General features: G+C 43.6%; 1 protein-coding gene across 11 annotated transcripts in view; it reads right to left on the bottom strand.

Annotated features, from left to right (window-relative positions):
- The window catches only part of LPP (LIM domain containing preferred translocation partner in lipoma), a 351,697-nt gene that overhangs the window by 79,362 nt on the left and 254,606 nt on the right, over positions 1-17,729 (bottom strand). For all 11 annotated transcript variants that reach the window (XM_082320729.1, XM_082320728.1, XM_082320732.1 and 8 more), the window contains one exon: positions 5,878-6,001. In XM_082320729.1, coding sequence (XP_082176855.1) covers positions 5,878-6,001 — 124 coding nt within the window. The remainder of the gene's footprint in view (positions 1-5,877; positions 6,002-17,729) is intronic.

Here is a 17,729-nt window from a genome sequence, read left to right as displayed (position 1 = left end):
AGCAGAGGGAGGGTGACTCCCCTTGCGGCAGGCCACAAGAGGGCAGCTGGCTGTTGATGGTACCGCACTATGACCTCCCTGAGCGCAGGCTGCTCCCAGCCTTTGTAGCCTGTGCGCAAATGCTGGAATATGGCTTGAACATAAAAAATAATAACTTGGACTACAATGGAGAAAAGGGTCCCCATTATGTGTCTGTTCTTCCTGCTTTTGTGAGCAGTTACATAACAGAAAATGACTGTCGGCTCATCAGTCGTTGAAAATCTAACCTACTATTTTCTGACCCAGATGTTGTTCAGATGAGGATGTATTCTATCTTGCACCAGAAAACCTGCCTTTAAACAAAAGGCATGATGACACATCACATTACATGGCAAAATTACGATGTAATTATGCTCTTGTAATAATAAGCTGCATCTTTTAATGATAACCTTTTCAGAAGAGACCTAGGAATACAGGCAAGATATGACAACTTTCATTTTCTTTTTCTGGTGGTAATTCAGATGAAACTAAGAGGCTACCTGAGCCTCTTAGAAGCTATGGAAATGCCCAAAGAAAACCGAAATGCAATACAGAACATGTTCAATTTAGAGACAGTAAAACTGTTCAGCTCACAGAGCCACGTCAAAGGAAACAAAGACACCATGAACTGAAGGAAGCCGCACCTGGACAACCTAGTGTGCCTCCTCATCTGAAGCTTCTGTGACTCTACCACTCTCTCCCATATCTTACTTGGACTGCTACCTGCTAACCCATGTCCTGCCTCTCAAGAAGTAAAATTAGGGAACACCTTCGACACCGTTCGGACACCACGCCTCTGGTCCTAGTGAAGGATTTTTAGCTTATGAATGGAAGCCTAATGGAGATGCAAAGCCAGCGAGCGGAAAGGTTGACAGAGCCTTGACAGATTCAATACTGGTGCCACTTATTGTTCTTTAGTCTTAACTGTGGCACAGCGTCTCAAAGAACCATTGGAGATGAAGGCTTCCCCATGGGGGGCACTCATGCAACTGCTGCTGTCTGAAGGACTATGCAGATTAAGTGCGCTGCAAATAGGGCAAAAGGGGAAAAAAGGGAGTTTAGAAAGGTAAAATGATCTGCCACAAGTCTCACAAGAGGTCAGGATGAGAAGTAGAAAAGGAAGTCAAGCATCCTGCTTGTTGGCCTTGCTCCTCAGTCTAACTGCACCACCTCTCCCATTGCCAAAGTCAGGGCATACAGCAAATACATGTAAGAAAACTATACATCCTGAATTATCAGCCCTGAGACAAATCAAGGGCCCTTTATTGCACAAACTGAGTATTTTCAACAGGACCATCTTAGTACCTCTCTTCTCCCCATGTGCATCCCTACAGCACACTGGAACTACAAAAGGAGACTGCTACGTTATCAAATACATAAAACTGGTGGTTCCTTTGGTAGCTCTGAGCGCTTACAGTAAAATACCAGCAAAAGTTTCTTCCCACTAGTCAGGGAAACTCCTCTGCTGTGGGGAGTGACTCAGCTGGGACATAGTCCAGAAGGCAACAGGAGATGAGGGGCCCCAATGGCACTTTTCCAGTCTTAATCACCACTGTCTGCATGGTGATAGAGACTGATAAGCTGCCAGAAGTAATTTCTTTCTGTGAGACTTGAAACAGTGGTCCAGAACAGTTGTGAACTTTGTGTGTGTGGATTTTGTTTTTTTAACGCAAAATCAAGGGCTTTAATTTCCCATGGTGGCCAACAAACAATTTTGATAGTTTCATCCTAAGCTCCTGTAAATATCCATTTCTATTCCTACAACCTTACCCAATTTCCACTCCACAAAGTATTCTTTTTTTTTCCAACAAATCAGACATGCCTATCTACAACAGCACATTTATCAACGGGGAGGGCTGTGACAGAGAGAAACCTATCCCACAGTGTATAACACATTTGGGAATCCTTTCTAATAAAAAGGGATTTGATTAAAGACACCCAACTACCACGGATCAGCAACTGAATCAGTAGCAAAGAAGGAAGAGTAGCCTAGACTTAAGAGACTTCCATTTGCTGATCTGCCAAGGACTTCCCAGGAGAGGGAATTCCATAAGTCACTCCATAACCTACAGGAGGGTAGGAGGGGACACACACCAAAGATCGGGCTGCTTAGACTTAGCATGGTAATGTGGCCTTTCAACAAAACTCAGTTAGGCAGAATATCCAGCATACATGTTTAACTCCTAAAAATTCACAGTATTTTTTCTAATTATTGTGCTTAGTGATGATATTTCCATGCTTAAGCACTGCCTTGCCAATGGCAGCTAGAGGATTTCCCAGTGACTGGATCGTGCTCCTATGGCAAGTCTAGGCAACAAACAGCTGCAGACTGTGATCTTGCTGCTCCAAAGTGTGCCTCTAGCATGCTTCTTCTGGCTCTCACCACGCACCTGGGCTCCCCAGGAATGCACTGTGAACCATGCCGTGCTGCCAGCTGTGTGTGCTTGCATGAGCGATCACTGGCTAGAACAGTTCCCCCGACTCTGAAACCACCTTCGGTAATTTCCACCCAGGGAAGCTGCAGAGAGGTGTAGTGAGCGCAGACCTGACGGAAGTGCTGGCTGTCCTGCTCCTGAGCTCAGCTCACCTGGTCTGCCAGTAGTACCAGCTGGCATTTCCCAGGGCAAAGAGACAACTTTAGTGGCTCCTATTCCTCTTCCCTCCCCAGGAACCTCCACTCTGCCCATGCTGACTCCAGAATCAAGATGGCTTGATCGAAAACCAGAGATACAGCAAGTGAAATTGCAGAAGGCAGATGATTACAGAAAAGATCCCAGAGTGCTGACGGGCCAAGTAAAATGACCTTTCTCCAGCCTGACAGTTCAAATGTAATTATTCCAACAAATTATTTTCATGACTTAATATAACGCCTTGCAGCTTTCTAGCAAGGTTAATTAGATTCCTCAATTCAAAACCTATCTGCTCTTAACCAACTTTTAATATGCTGAAATCCAGGTTTCTAAATTCAAACTAATAAAAGTGATTAGCTGACAGCTATCTGGTATGCTACAATTACCATGGCGTTTAGACCTCAGGCAGAAGATACTTAATGCAAATCAGAGTCAACGTCTCTGCCCATTTGTCCTTTTTCTGATTATTTGATCAATGTGCCATATGAGTCTTGTACAATCCACGATACCGTGCTAAACAAATAAAGAACAAAGGCAGAGATATTGGTTGAGACAGTTAACCAAAGTTGAAAGACTCTTTTTTTCCTCCCACACTTAATTTGTTCTTTCCACATGAGCGTGAAGTTACTGAAAGGCACTGGCTGACAGCTCGCATAGATGGGTATTTAGCTCTGACATAGCCAGAATTAGTATAAAACTCCCGGCCTGCACTGCCATATCAAAAAGCCTCATCCACTGTTACTCCAGAGACCATCTTCCTCTGGGAGCAGCTCGGGCTGGAACAAACTTAGGAGGATGAGGGCAGCCCCCCTCTTTGATTTCATCCAACCATAAAAGCAGTTCTGCTCCAGAACAGCTAATTTTGTTTTATGTTTTTCTTGGTAGGTATATAATTAGTTGTGGCCGTGTCTCCCAAATGGCTGCATGGGGCACAGCATGCTTAGAGAGCTGAGGAAAAGTTCTGCCCAACATAAGGTTCTTCTGCACATCAAGAATGCCAAGGCTGGACACCGCCTCAGAGATGACCTTCAGTGGCATAGACTCAGTGCAATTAGAAGATCAGTCAGGTGCAGCTTGTAATTAAACATCACCTGCCTCAGGTAGGACTAGGGTTGGTGTTTGGTTTTCATCTTCCAGCTTGCATCATGCATGATTATTCCATCTTTGATCATTATATAAACAACACTGGCAAAATTTCTGAATGCTCTGGTGCCTCCTTTCCATTTTATTGTCTCCTGCTGAATTAAGAGCTATTGGCATGGCACTGGTCTGACCTCCTATCTGATAGCCAGATTGATGATCTAACATTGAGAGACTTTATGTTCCAACCCTCTGAGCTATGCATCCCTTTTGGATGAAAAAACTTTGATGTACCACACCCTCAAACAGAGCAGAGCCATCTTAGTGATACAGTATTAGTCTGCAAAATCCAAGCATTTCAGCTTCATAAATACAAGTGCTAAACAAAACTAAAGCTCCACTTCAGGAAGCAATTTCTGAGCTGTGAGGAAAATTAATGACTGGAACAGCTTATCAAGGTAGGTGGTTGACTCACCATTGCTTGAAGTCTTTAAGATAAGATTAGATTTTTTTTTTTTTAAAGTCATGATTCAATCATGTTTCTGGGAGAAACTGAGAGTAGGATATTAGGCAGTATAATGGCAAGGTCCTTTCTGACCTTGGATCCTGTGAATCTCCAAGTTCTTTGTTCACCTGCCTACCTTCTTGGGCTATGAGGAGAACTGGGTGGGCTTTGGTCCACCAATCAGCTCCTGCCACTCACAGCTCCGCATTAAGAAAATGACTGTAATCAAATCTCATGCTTCAGGGCTTCAGCCATTTGCCTGAAGGGAGTGGGAAAAAGGTTTCTCCCTCTTGCCAGCCCACGCTAATGGCTAAATACATGTTATGTTTGTTTCGTTGTTGCTTTGCTTTTAAAACATCAGAGAATGAACACAAATGGATAGGGCAGAGATGAAGTCAAATGCAGCAGCACGGAAAATGTTCTCTGGTTATCCTCTCTTCAGTTACTCATTCTTGCTCACACCTCAGATCTGTGCGAGTAATCAACTCTGATGGTAATCAATGTTTGTAGAGAAGACATTTCAGCTGTGAGGGTGGAGACCATAAAAGGTAGAAGGTACTGATGGAGAATGGGGACTGATATCAACCCCATCTACAGGGGCAAGGTTTGTTTGATGAGAACATCTTGACCTTCTCAGGTAATCAGATTCTTGCCACTGCAAGATCCTTGTTTCTTAGTGAAACCTTGGTCCCACCTGCTTTCTGATTAAACCAAACCACAAAAGTTTCTTTAAGAAAATAAGAAATGTTTTGGTCCAATCAAAATCTACAGCAAACAGATCTAGGGGGCAATCTAAATGACGATGAAATACAGGAAGATAAAGAACAGAAAATGAATGGCCTACCCCAATCTTTAACTCTACAAAATACAGCAATTTGTTCCTAACAACACTATCACCCAAGCCTGTAAGAAACTAAGCATATAGACAAGATGCATCAAATGTGCCCAAGGCTCTTAACTTTAATGCAGAGTTCAGAGGCCATATCACCTGTGTTTTATAAAAAGGCAAGATACATATTTTACACCTATAGATGCCTGAGAGAATTCCGTTCTGTACCACTTAAAAAGGAAATTAGCTGCTTGTCTTTTTCCAGGCAAGGAAGCTGACATGGTTATGAGCCAATCAGTTCAGATTTGTCTTCCTCATACTTGTTGGACCCAGTTCTGGGCTAACAGGTGCCCATGTAAAACCAACCTGATTGACTCAAAATGGATTTCCTTTTAATCTATGCCAGCATACAGAACACGAAAATCCATGCCTCGGGAGCAGAACACATTTACACTGCCAGGTTTTTTTCAGCTGCAATGAGAAGGGATGGGGCGGGTAGGCAAGACAGTGCACCGCACCTGAATTCAGCCTGGTAGCCTAGAAGCTGGGGACAGATGGCATGAAAATGAACCAGACACTGAAAAATTCAACTTTATAACCAGAAAGACTATAAACATACAGCACGTGGGCATGAGATTTATGCTGAAATTACAGAGGAATTCCTATGGATGATTACACTTCCAGCCCAAGCATGGAAAGCAAATCTATCAATACGGATGTGACTACATTAACAGCGCAGCTGCCAGGCCTCCCCATTACGAAGCCTGGCAAATAGAGAAAGGGGCTAGGGACACTTGTGACATGGCACTGCTTACCAAAGTAGTTATCAGAGGGAGGATTCTCCATGTCATACAGCATTTTCTTGGTCAGATGTTCCAGCTCATCCTCAGGCCTGAAGGCAGGAGCGCTTGATGCAGGTCCAGAGCTTGGATACCCACTCTGGAAAAAAAAAGGACAGTCTGTGATGTGGTATAAAAGCATTTTCCCACAGTAAGAGGGTCTATTGGCTGTTCAGTGTTGAACTTCATTCTTTGTCTTATTTTTGCCGTTTTTAAAACCCAAGGGATTCACACAAGTAAACATCTCATTTAATGTAATGAAAATGGACTCCTAAAGACATCCAGTGAAGTGCTATATATCCTCCTAGAATGAGAAATATTCTGTGCCTCATAATTAGGTGTCTACTGGGTAGCACATAATAATAAATAAAGGAGAAAATTATTCCAAGGATAACTTGATACAAACATTTTCCAACACTGAAAAAGGCTTTGGAAGCATTTCAGTTTGGATTTGGCAAAAGCTTCAATCACTTAACAATGCAATATAAAAGATGCTAGAACAATCATTCCTACAGTGGTGGAGTATATGGACAAAGACAGATAATCCCGAGCTGCTAGTTATGTTCTCTTCTTCTTTGTTTTGACACAAATCCTGCTGTTAACATTAGTGAGAGCCGGAGCTGGTCCACAGATTTTTAGTACTAGGGATACAAAGGTTTTAATACGTGCTTAGAAACTGAGACCTCTTGGCCTTCATATGCTAACAGCTGGCATACAGTATTTGCAGTCTGTCTCAGTGACTCTTCTCCCTGGAAAACAGCAGAAGTACGGGCATATTTTGAGAAGCACAGAAATAGTCTCATGCCTAGAAGTTTCTTAGAAGAAGCTAAGTTTGGTGTCCATAATGAGAAACTCGGTCATTTCAGGATTAAAAAATGCTGACACCAGCTTTCCTTGCGTGCACTGCTTTCTTGAAAGACTTGCATGCGAAAACTAACTTATTTATGAAATGCAGCATTTCAGTAAAGCAGGTGATTTCATTGATTAATTGCTGCCTTCATCAAGGATTGGACCTTAGACATGAAACTTATGAGCCTTAGTCTACAAGGAAGCATTTTTCCGTGCTCCATACCTACTTAAATGGGAAGAAAATGTAAAATCACTGGAGAAACAACACACTGGCCATCTCTATCTGGCTTAGAGAGACTACATCTGACATGATGAATCTTTATCGAGCCAGTCATGTTCAACAGAGAACAGCAGCTTTAAAGCGCTGCAAGAGAATTAACTAAATGCTTTCACGCTTTTTTCTTTCAGGCAAGAAGGAGATTTCAAATGAGACATCAATCAATGTAGAGGAGGTCTCAGAACGGTGCTTAGCAATAATACTTCAATCATCCACTCCCAGAAACCAAACACTTGCATGTTCCTGACCTTGTCATATTTATTTTTCTAGGGCCCATGCTAAGCTGTGCACCATTACCCCCCTCGCTTGGTGACCTGATCTATCTCACTGGCGCCGCAGCCACGAGCGCTGCAGCATGACTGCACTCCCTGGAAGTGCTGGATTTGCCGCGCACACGCAATACGGCAGTTGCACCCGCTGCCTGCCTGCCAGTTGCTCTCCGACAGAGTAGCAGCAGTGCACAAGGGAGATGAGTGGCACAGTCCCTGGGAAGAAAGGGCACCTGGAATAAGCCCCAGGCTGGATGAATTTTCCTGGAGGGCTGTGAGAGGTCTATTTGCCATACACTCAGTCTCCCTGACTGAGAATACAGATTGGACCTTCCATACATTCAGGTATTCCCAGAGATGTTTTGTTTTTCTGCTCAGGGATTTTTTCCTGAGCAATAATCAAGGATTTTGTGCATTTGTCCAGGATTTCTGGATGCCTAGCAGTTCTTCTGAGGAAGCTGCTGAACATCTGGAAATCCTGAACATCCACACACAGCTCAGTACGCTCTATTGTACAAATGTAACCACGCTGATGTGTTTGGGTTACCACAACTTATTTTTTCATATGGGGAGACAGGCCTGTATGGTGCACAGGCCTTGCATTTGCTTTCTAAGCCATGTAAGCGCCACCTCTGTGGGATATATAATTTTGGTGGGGATAAGGCCACTCTTATGGCTAGGAGTTTCAGAGCCAGGTACTTGACCCAGCACATCCAGACGCCCTTGGCCAGTGCTTTGCGGCTGTTTTTAGAAGGCTAGTTGACAACTATTTCATCAGAAATAATAAATAGCATAACCCTAAAAAAAAAGGTTTATTAATAAGCCAATTAAAGGTGCCAAATGTAAAGCATTTTATCTTGGAACAACCTATTTTCTTCCTTTGCTCTCTTGTTCCTAAGAGCTGATCATGAATCTCGCCTGAACATATATTTTAACACAGCAAGTGCAGCCAAGGATTTATTAGCTTGAGAAATCAATCTGGCAACCGAGCCTCTTAAAATATTATTCCATCTATTGTACCAATTTCAGTTTCCATCCAGAAAGGAATGACCATTGCTACCCCATCGACTGAAACCCCTTCCCTAGACTTTGCATGGAGAAGACAGCACAGCACGAAGGTGATGGTGGCCCCCATCCCTGTATTTTCCCTGTTAGCAATCACCAGCGCGGCGCGAATGCGTGGAAGCGCCATGCTCCAGCCTTTCTGCTGGGCTCTGTCCACACATAATCTGAAACACTGCTTTTACCCTTGGGCCTTGTAATATAAATGGACCAAACCAGAAGGTAAGAGCTGCTGTCTGTTCACAGAAAAGGGAAGCCAGATGCATGGACCTGAAGTGATTTGCCCATCATCACACGTGGGCTCTAAGGCAAAGACAAAACCTGCAAAATCTTCAGCCTCACACGCAGCCCGCTGGGGCCAGACTCAGCGTTGCAGACCTACACTGGTCACTCTCCGACCCAAAGCCACTGTATCTGCAGGCCGCCACCAACCGAGCTTCGGCAGGACACCCTGGGCAGGCGGTGTGTGAAGCCTCCCCCTCTCTTCCACGCCAGCTTCCCACACCTCCCAGTCAGGGGTCCCGCTCGTGCCCCCTTCGGCAAGGACTTGGGCTGTGCCATTTAAAATGAAAGACCGAAATCTGCAGATTTTCAGTTCTGTCTGAATTTCTCTGGTTTTGGAGGCCACGTTGCCTCGTACACACAATAAACAGGCTGCTCTCGTATTTTATCTACATTGCATTTTTCCAAACCAGGCAGATTTCTTATCCAGTACCCAATGTCAGCAGAAATAACAAATATCAACCACAATGTTATGAGACGCTTTAACTTATTTTGACTAAAATGCTATGCCTTTTTGACCAACATTTAAGCAGTGCTAGGCACATCTTTTTCCTCCTCGCATGGCACATGCTGACTATGTGCCTCCAGGAAAATGCATTTCATGCATATGAACATGCTGTTGAGTTTGTTAGGACACGCACGCACACAAATGTAGAGAGAAAAGTGTAACTTTAGCCCAATCTAAAATGCTTGTTTCAGCAAAACAGTTTCCTTCCTCCTTCTTTGTTAGGTCAGGGAAAAAAAATAACTCTGGCTTTCCTTACAAAACAGAGTTGTGTTGTTTTTATTAAACTTCCTCTATTTTCTCCTGATCTGTACAATGATCAAGGCTGTCTACAAATCCAGCTTGCTGTCTAATCTACCACAGTTATCTTCATGCATTCTCCTTTCTCCACAATGCCTCAATGCACACAAATATATATTTCTGAGGTACAGACAGGTCAAAGCTGGGGCCAAATTGCAACATGGCCTCCCAAATCCTCTGAGCATCACTCTGTCTAGCTAATCCCAGCAACATCAGGGATGAAAAACTGACCCATGAAAATGGAAAAGAGCCTTGGTCAGCAAAAAGCTAGCATGCTTTGGGAGCAGGAGCACCTGAGTCCAACCCTTGCTACTGCCATCAAATACCAAGCAACCTCAGGGAAGAGCATGATGATTGCAGTCACATGTGCAGATGCAAATGCATTCATTAAGAAACACTGTCCTGCATGCTTACTTAGTGGGATGTTTAGGAAAATGCCAGCATTTCCAGGGTTAAACCCTGTGGAAGAAACTGTCTTCATGCTACAAGCTAAAGGAAGTGAGTTAATTGCTTGTGCCACTCTCAAAGCACTGCAACAACATCTGGCTCATCTTCCTCATTAAAGTTCAGTTCCTAAAAAGCCAGGTCAAAAGAAGCAGTCGGGTGGAATCACTGCATAATTATTTTGGTACACAAAGTTGATGCTTGTTTCAGTGCTTCTCGGGCGCATGTTTTCTACTCCAGACCTCACTGGTAATCAGCTATCTCTGATGTAACGGCTGCCCAGAAAAGGGAGCTCTGCCGTTAGTGAGGTGCAGTCACCAACATGAACCTTCCCCATCCACCTATAAATTTTTACCCGAATGGGTAAAAAGCACAGCGCAAAATCTGCAAAGACATCTGAAGATGATGCTGTGATGAATGCACCATCATTCAGAGTGCACTGTATGTGGTCATTTTTCTTGTCCATTTGCAAATGTTGTAGAAGAAGCTTCTTCTCTCTGAGAGAAAATAACTTCAATTATGTGTTCCCAATTACAGAAACGTGGAAATTATCTTCTTTTCAGAAGGTAGAATTAGCTCAATTTGGAATTGAAAGGCAGCCAGAAACATCTTTCACTGATACTTACTTTCCCTTTCATTTTTTTCTTCTTGTTCATCTGCATAAAGTTAGCACTTCCCTTTCACTTCACTCACCAAAACTGATCACCAGTTAAGTAAACAGTTAAATAGCATCGCAGCACATTTTTTATTCAATGGCCTGACAAAGACCATACTTTTTCATTTAAGTTATTGACTCTCCAAAACAATCGCAAACTTTCAGACCAAAAATCCAGCATGGTGCCACATCTCATATGTCGAGCTTCCAAAGAAATATCAAGATTGCCTGCAGCTGTAATTCAGTTTATAATTAAGGCCAACGGATCTCTCTCACAGAGGATATGCACTGGAAAAAAATATTCTAACTCTTGATTTATTTTCCCAGTGAAAAGTTAGAGCTGCCAGAGTACATACAGATTCCTGAAAAGACAATTCTGCCTAGATTCCCTGCGACCCGCACGTTCCTGTGTCTACTCCTGGTTGGACAATAATTCATCGAGATCCTTTGAAGAAGCTGCCCTGCACAAGGAGGTACCCACTGACAGCCAGTGACCTCCCGCCCACACCAGCAGCCTAAAATCACAAGTCTTTGGGCAGGCGGGAGCGAGGTCTCCTCTGGAACATGCCGGAGCGGGACAAGGCACCGGCTCCCTCGCTGCCTACCTGCCCTGCCACCGCTTCCTGCAGCAAACCGGCAGTCCAGAAAGAGCACTTCTGGCAGCAGAGCCCTCATTTGTTAAACACTGGCTTGCTTTGAAATAGGACACTTCTGTAACTATTTCAAAGCTCTAGAGGATATTTTTCTTTATTTTTAAACTTCATTATTGTAACTGTATCCTCACTTAGCTATCCATGCACATTCCCAGTCCTATTCTAATCCTGCTAAGCTCTTAGTTTCAACGATCTCTTGTGACAGTAAGTTACACAGAATTTGAGTGATCATACTAATAATAAAATTATTTTTCTCCGTTTTAACTTCACAGACTGCAATTTTGCCCAAATACATCTTTTTCTTACACAGTGAAACTGGGATGCAGACAGGTGGAAGAGGAGGTATCTTGTCTGATAGTTTTAAAAGGAAGACAATAGAGCCAGAATGCAAAATCATTAAATAGCTGAGAAGCTCCCAGGACTTCTGAAAATCAGGCTGCTCATACTGATGCCTCTTTTGACTTTCTGGAGCCCAGGCTTTAGCTTACACTCATGCACACGAAATCTTGGTCTCTGTGTAGTGATACTGAATTCAATAGGATCTCCATACATGCACCCTAATTGCTCTGTAAAATGGGTTTAACAATATTTCTCTCTTAATTAATCAGTGCCTGCAAAGCTCTCAAAGCTTCTGCGATGCAAGTGACTACACAGAGACAGTGTTTTATTACAAGCATGGTAATAAACGAGCATGACTGTTTTGTCCTTGGATTGTTTGTATTCTATTATATGCAAACAGACTAAGTAGCTTTTCTTGCTATTCTTCACGTTCTTACTAATGTTTTGAATCTGGAACGGCTGGTTATTTTTGCTAGGTGTTACAAGAGTTGGATAATCTGTAAACACCACTATCTGCTGCTTGCTTCTGCATTGAGCATGACTGTGTTAAATGACAGCTTCTGCTTCTATTATGGAGAGTCATCGTTTCTGCTGGACACCGTGGTTTGCTTGTATATTCAGGGTTAACAGGAGACAGATTTTTATGGAGCAATATTGGCCGTTTCTCATTAGAAAAAGCAAACCAAACAGATCTCCAAGTAATAAAATTTTTACATGTTATCTCAGGAAACAGTAGATTTAAACTATATTTCAAATAAGAACAACTATAAAATACTACATTTTAATGTCCCATTGGTGCTTAAATGTATATACAGAAACAAGTGCAGCAGTGCCTGAGCTAGCCTGGGGCCTCTTGGCCCTATCATTACACAAATATGCTTTACTCGTCAAGGCTTATCTCATATGAAAAAAAGGGGAGCGGGCTGTTTTGTGTTTTCCTATTAATCCCACTTACTTTGTTAACAGACATTTTAGGCACTTTTTAAAAAAGCCAGGAACTCAAGGCACAAGCTGGATGGTACTACTGAGAGGGAGAATGAAGCATCACCATTATGCCAATATATTGATAAAGAGATTGCATCATTCTAGCCCTATGTTTTTGGCTGGAAAAGCTTGATCTGCTTCATAAAATCACATCAGGAGGTCCTATGCGTACCCATCTATTTGTTTCAAGACTGAAGGCTTTATTCTGCTCTAAGCTGCTTGCCTTACCGCATCTCTCTGGGCTCAGAGTCAAGCGCTCCCTTACTCCCATGTGTCATCACCAGCAGTAAAGACCCTATAGGCTGCTTATCAATTCCCCTCCTCTTTATGTCATAATACTGTAGGCTTCCATGGCTGGAATGGAATTAATGCCTTCAAAGCATTAATTAATTAAGCATTGTATTTACTACTATCAGCAGGTCAAAATCTGCATTTCAGAGTAGGAGCCATAAGCATTCATAGGAGATGACAGTCTTCAAGCCTTAGTCCCAACCTGCACAGGGAAGTGCTGTAGATGGGTTTGAATTCGCTTCTTGTACACGTCTTGGGGTACATAGTGCCATCTAGGGCTTCTTACCTGGGGAGATGATGAGCCTCAAGACCTGTACAGAGCTCCCTTGTGTAAATCCAAGGTAGCACTACTGAAAGACATAGAGCTGTGGGGGACTCTGGTCACAGCGACTGGCATTCCTAAGTGAGGCTCATGGTCTTCCTACCAACCACGCCACATTCCCATCTTATAGGACAAGCACAGGGGCACACCTAGTAAAAATGGGAATGCTCCAAAATTTATAGTGACAAAAAGAGATGAGTTTGCTCACACAGCACACAACTAGCCCAGGCAATTCATTGCCACAAGAAAACCAAAAAAAGTACTCTCCTTCCAAAACCTACCCTTCCAGAAGCAGCCCTAAAACACAAGGAAATAACTGAGCTTTGTTCTTTTTTAAGTTTTTCTTTTGCAAAACACTTCACAAAGGCAGAGCTCAACCATTTTCACAGACGATGAAAAACGACACAGCACGACAGGCTTACACAAACCTCTGGTGCAGTGCCTTCTCCGGCAGACCACAGCGACGAGGGATCTCACCGCCATTCACCATGCGGTGCTGGGGGTTGGACTGGGTGTTTGTGCAATGAGCACCACCTGCCCTGCGGTTCAGGTTCGTCGCCTATTGAAAAAATAGGCCGTCCCAGCTGCAGTGCCTTATCAGGTAACAAAAACAGAAGTGCTGGGGCATCACTTGTTTCAAAAGAAAAATAAATCTCACAATTTTAATGGTACTAATTTTGCATGTGAAACTTGCATTCATACTGTATTAACAGTTTAAATATAGCTTTCTTGCCAGATGCCTGAATATACTAGAAAAGATACTTAAAATATGCAAATTGGGTTTCTGTTTTAATACACAAAGAAACTTAAAATCACATCACTTTCCATCACTAAGACAGGTTTCAATCTAAGCTTTTTTCATGTGAAAACTATAACAGCAAACAAATGGTTAACCAAATGTGTTTAACCCACTATCTGTAGTCTCACTTTTAGTCAACTGTGACATGGGCCATTACACTTCCCAGGACACCAGTGACTTAAATGAAGACTACATATTTTGCTTAACATTAAAAGATTATATATATAAATTACAGTAAAAAAAGCTTCTCAGACTGGAGCGGGTGCTTGGTTCAGCATCCATAGCATCGGAGGGCAGGATTCCTGAATTTTATCCTCAGCAATATTCTTAACCAGTCTGATCCTGCACCCTGCTGTTATAAATGGTACTCAGAATGCTTGGCTGTCTCAAGAGAGTTTGAGAGTCTCAATGAACTCTTGATTACAAAATGCTTTGAGATCCTTGAATGAAAGATGCTGAATGAGTACAAATTATGACTATTATTAATTATCTTCGGTAGCCAAAGTTGTGCCTCTTTCCACTCACATGTGCCTACGTTTTGTCTTTTAAGATTATAACATCTTCAAAACAAACACTGGTCTCCCAACATGCCCCTCAGCGGTCTTGTTGTATAAATAAAAGTGATAAGAATAATATTAGCAAAAACAATAGTGTGGCAAAAGCAAATTACATTCCTGCTGGACTAAGAAATTTCTTCCTTATCTCAGGACAGGAAGATTTCTCCATTTTACTCATGTTCTGATCCCAGAATCACCTGTTCTCTTTTCCTCATGTGTAGCTGCTTTCGCCCTAAGAGCTTTGCTGTTTTTATTTTAGCTTTGCACAGGCCGTGTTTCTTGAAGTGCTTACTGGAGGGTCCCAACCCCTTTTAACAAAGTAACTACAAGTTCTTTTGGAAAGTTGGGAAGCTCCGAACACGGCAGAGAGTGTAAGCACTGAGTACGATCCTTCATTTGACTTTCAGTCTCTCAGGTGACTGAGTCGGAGGAAAGGAGGCAGAAACTTAACAGGCAGACCAGACATCTGGATTCTGCCCAGGCCATCTACTGTCCTTGCCCCTCAGCTGAGCCGTGTTTCAAGGATGACAAAAAAATATTCAAAATGACACATCTTCTAGTGATGCAAGAGAAAAGAGAATTTGCAAATAATAATGAGAAGATTGCTGTTCTTCAAAGTCAAAGGGAGAGCTCATTTGCTTGCATCTCAAGGACTTGTGGTGAAAGATTGTAAAGAAGAGTATTAAAAGGGTACTGGCACAGCTCAACACGATATGTAAGCAATAAAGATCAGAATTCGTCCTCTAATTTCTGCCTCAGTTAGAGCGCCTCTGTATTTTATAACATCTATGTAGATGGTTTTGTTGCTGAATTGGTCTATACACCTTTAAGAGACTGAAACTTTACTGCATTTAAAACAATTAATTCTCCTCATGAAGAGCCCTCTGCAGGTATCTCTAGATCGCCTGAATCTCAGCTCAGTCATCTAATATCATGTCAAGTACCATTTGCAAAGATGCGTTATTTAATTCATGAGGAGCAATCGCCCGGACCGTCAGTGTTGAGGCTCACAGCAGCTCACACGTACCACTTCTACCAGCAAGCCCTGGCCTCTCTGTTATCTCCAGACCAAGCTACAACAATGGCCTCTTTACAAAATTACCAGACTAGAGCTGATCATAATGACTGGTGATTAAAAGTTTAAAGATCCCTCTCACCTTTTGTGAAATGGAGGTGTCCATCAAAAGTGGGCAGTTTGCTTGCAGACCTAATGCTACTCGCCCACATTAGAGTCTAGGAAAATGTTTGGCAGCAAGCTTGCAGTGCAGCTCGCATCCACAAGGCATTAGCTGTACTTGCAGGTGCTACCGCGATGCTGACCACTGCCAGGCAGAGGGTACGACACACGGGCAGTAAGGAAAAAGGTGGTGAAATTAAACAGTGCCATCAGGAGCAGAGGGAGTAATACACAAGAACAGAAGGAGGAGAGAGTGAGGGGCTGCAGCCCCCAGTGAACGTCATCTTGATAGCCTAAGCACTGCTGCTTTAGAAGAGACTTGTACACGTTTCACTATCAATTACCTCAGGATAATCAGTAATAATATTTTCAGAACAAAGCAGTGCCAAATTCTATACTGCACTTGGGGGAAAAATGCCAGGGCAAATGCCCGTCATCCAGATTATCATTTATTTCACCCAATGTACTTATGAAAATGATCTCTCATTTGGCTCACGGCAGTAGAAATTTCTCAACAAAGTCATAATTCTCCTGAAATACAGTCCAGGGCAGTTAAATATTACTCAGATAAAAGCTCCAAGTCTCCCTTGAAACATTGTTCCTGCTCAGGAATTTCCCACAGTCAGAGGGAGGTGGGAGCTGAGAAAAGCACAGCAAGGGATGAGGAATGATTTTTCCTCAGAGAAAAAACCACAGGCTGAGGACCCAGCACGTCCCACCTGGTGGCCAAATCATGGCAGGGCAGCAAAGAAGCAGGGGTTATGGGCTATGGAAAAATGCTGCAGGAAGTTTCACCGTGGCTATTCAATATTCAAAGGGTCTCAACCTTCTCCTTACAACCTGCTGCAACAGGAGTGAAGATCTGAGTCAGCTCTGCTACTCACGGCTGTTGCGGATGCTACTCATGCTGCTTGTGGAGAGGGCAGGAGATCGCCCTTGGAGGCAAGAGCCACAGGAGCAGAGAGGTCAAGGTCAGAGCTGGAACAAGGGCTCTGGCAACATGGCAAAAGAGCCAGGGGAAGGAGCAAATTAGCCTTTCCCAACACAGATATAACAATCAAAAAAGGCAGAACTACAAAGGCAAGAGCGAAGTGCTGGCAGGAAGAGGGGAAGACCAGGCAGAAGGCAGCGGGCAGTAGGGGATTTGAGACAGACCCCAGCATCAGAGGAGAGGATGGGATGAGGCAGAGAGGAAGGAGAAGAAAGTGCAACCTGGCTAGTAGCTCCTAGAGCTGGCAAGAGCCCACTAAGAGAGGGATGTGTGCACCCACTGCATGAAGGAGGGTGGCTTAGGGAAGGCTAACGTGCAAAGGAGCTGGATGAAATGGAAGGATGGACTAACAGCATCCTCAGAGCAGGGAGCAAGAGGAAAGCAAGAGCAAATGAGAGGTATCAGCATCAGCTGATTTTACTGAATCAGCTCCCTTGTACGAGAACTATCCAATGCTAACCAAAACCCGCCAGTTTCAGACTATGGGATTGGTCAGATGCTTCCGGATACATGTGCATGTGTGTTTTTGCTGGGGCATCAGGGAGGGTGAGCACCCAGAGCAGAGCACTACACCCTCAGTCTCACTTGATTCCCACATGGAAGGGTTATATGGGCTTCAGATGTCACATGCTCCCCCCTCCGCTTCCCCTGCTGCATCTATTGCGTGATCCCACATCCGTCACAGGCACGCTTTCCAGCCAAACAGAAAACTACTTTGTGGTTACAGTGCTCCAGATGGTAAGGGCATAGGTGCCTGTGCTGTGGGGATTGTGCTGTGTACTGCAGAAGTACCTATGGTCTCCAAGCCAGATCAGCTTAGGAATAAAGAGCAAGGAGAAGAAATTTCCTGCTCAGTGCTGGAGCCAGAAGGGGATGCAAGGCTCCCTGGATTCAGAGCCATTCTACTGCTTTCCCTGGTTCTCTGCTTTGCCATCAGCCTCTTAAAAAGCCCCAAGATCTTGGCAGCCAAACCAGGCTGTGCACTAAGGAAGGGAATCTGAATTTCCCCAGCTGCAGCCTCTAAGGCTGCCACCAGCCTGAGGGCACAGCCACTGCACTGACATACAGACCT

The sequence above is a fragment of the Platalea leucorodia genome, assembly GCF_965183815.1.
Source record: "Platalea leucorodia genome assembly, chromosome: 8".
Taxonomy (NCBI): Eukaryota; Metazoa; Chordata; class Aves; order Pelecaniformes; family Threskiornithidae; genus Platalea; species Platalea leucorodia.
The sequence above is the reverse complement of the archived record's forward strand: the minus strand, read 5'-3'. Positions and strand labels throughout refer to the sequence as shown.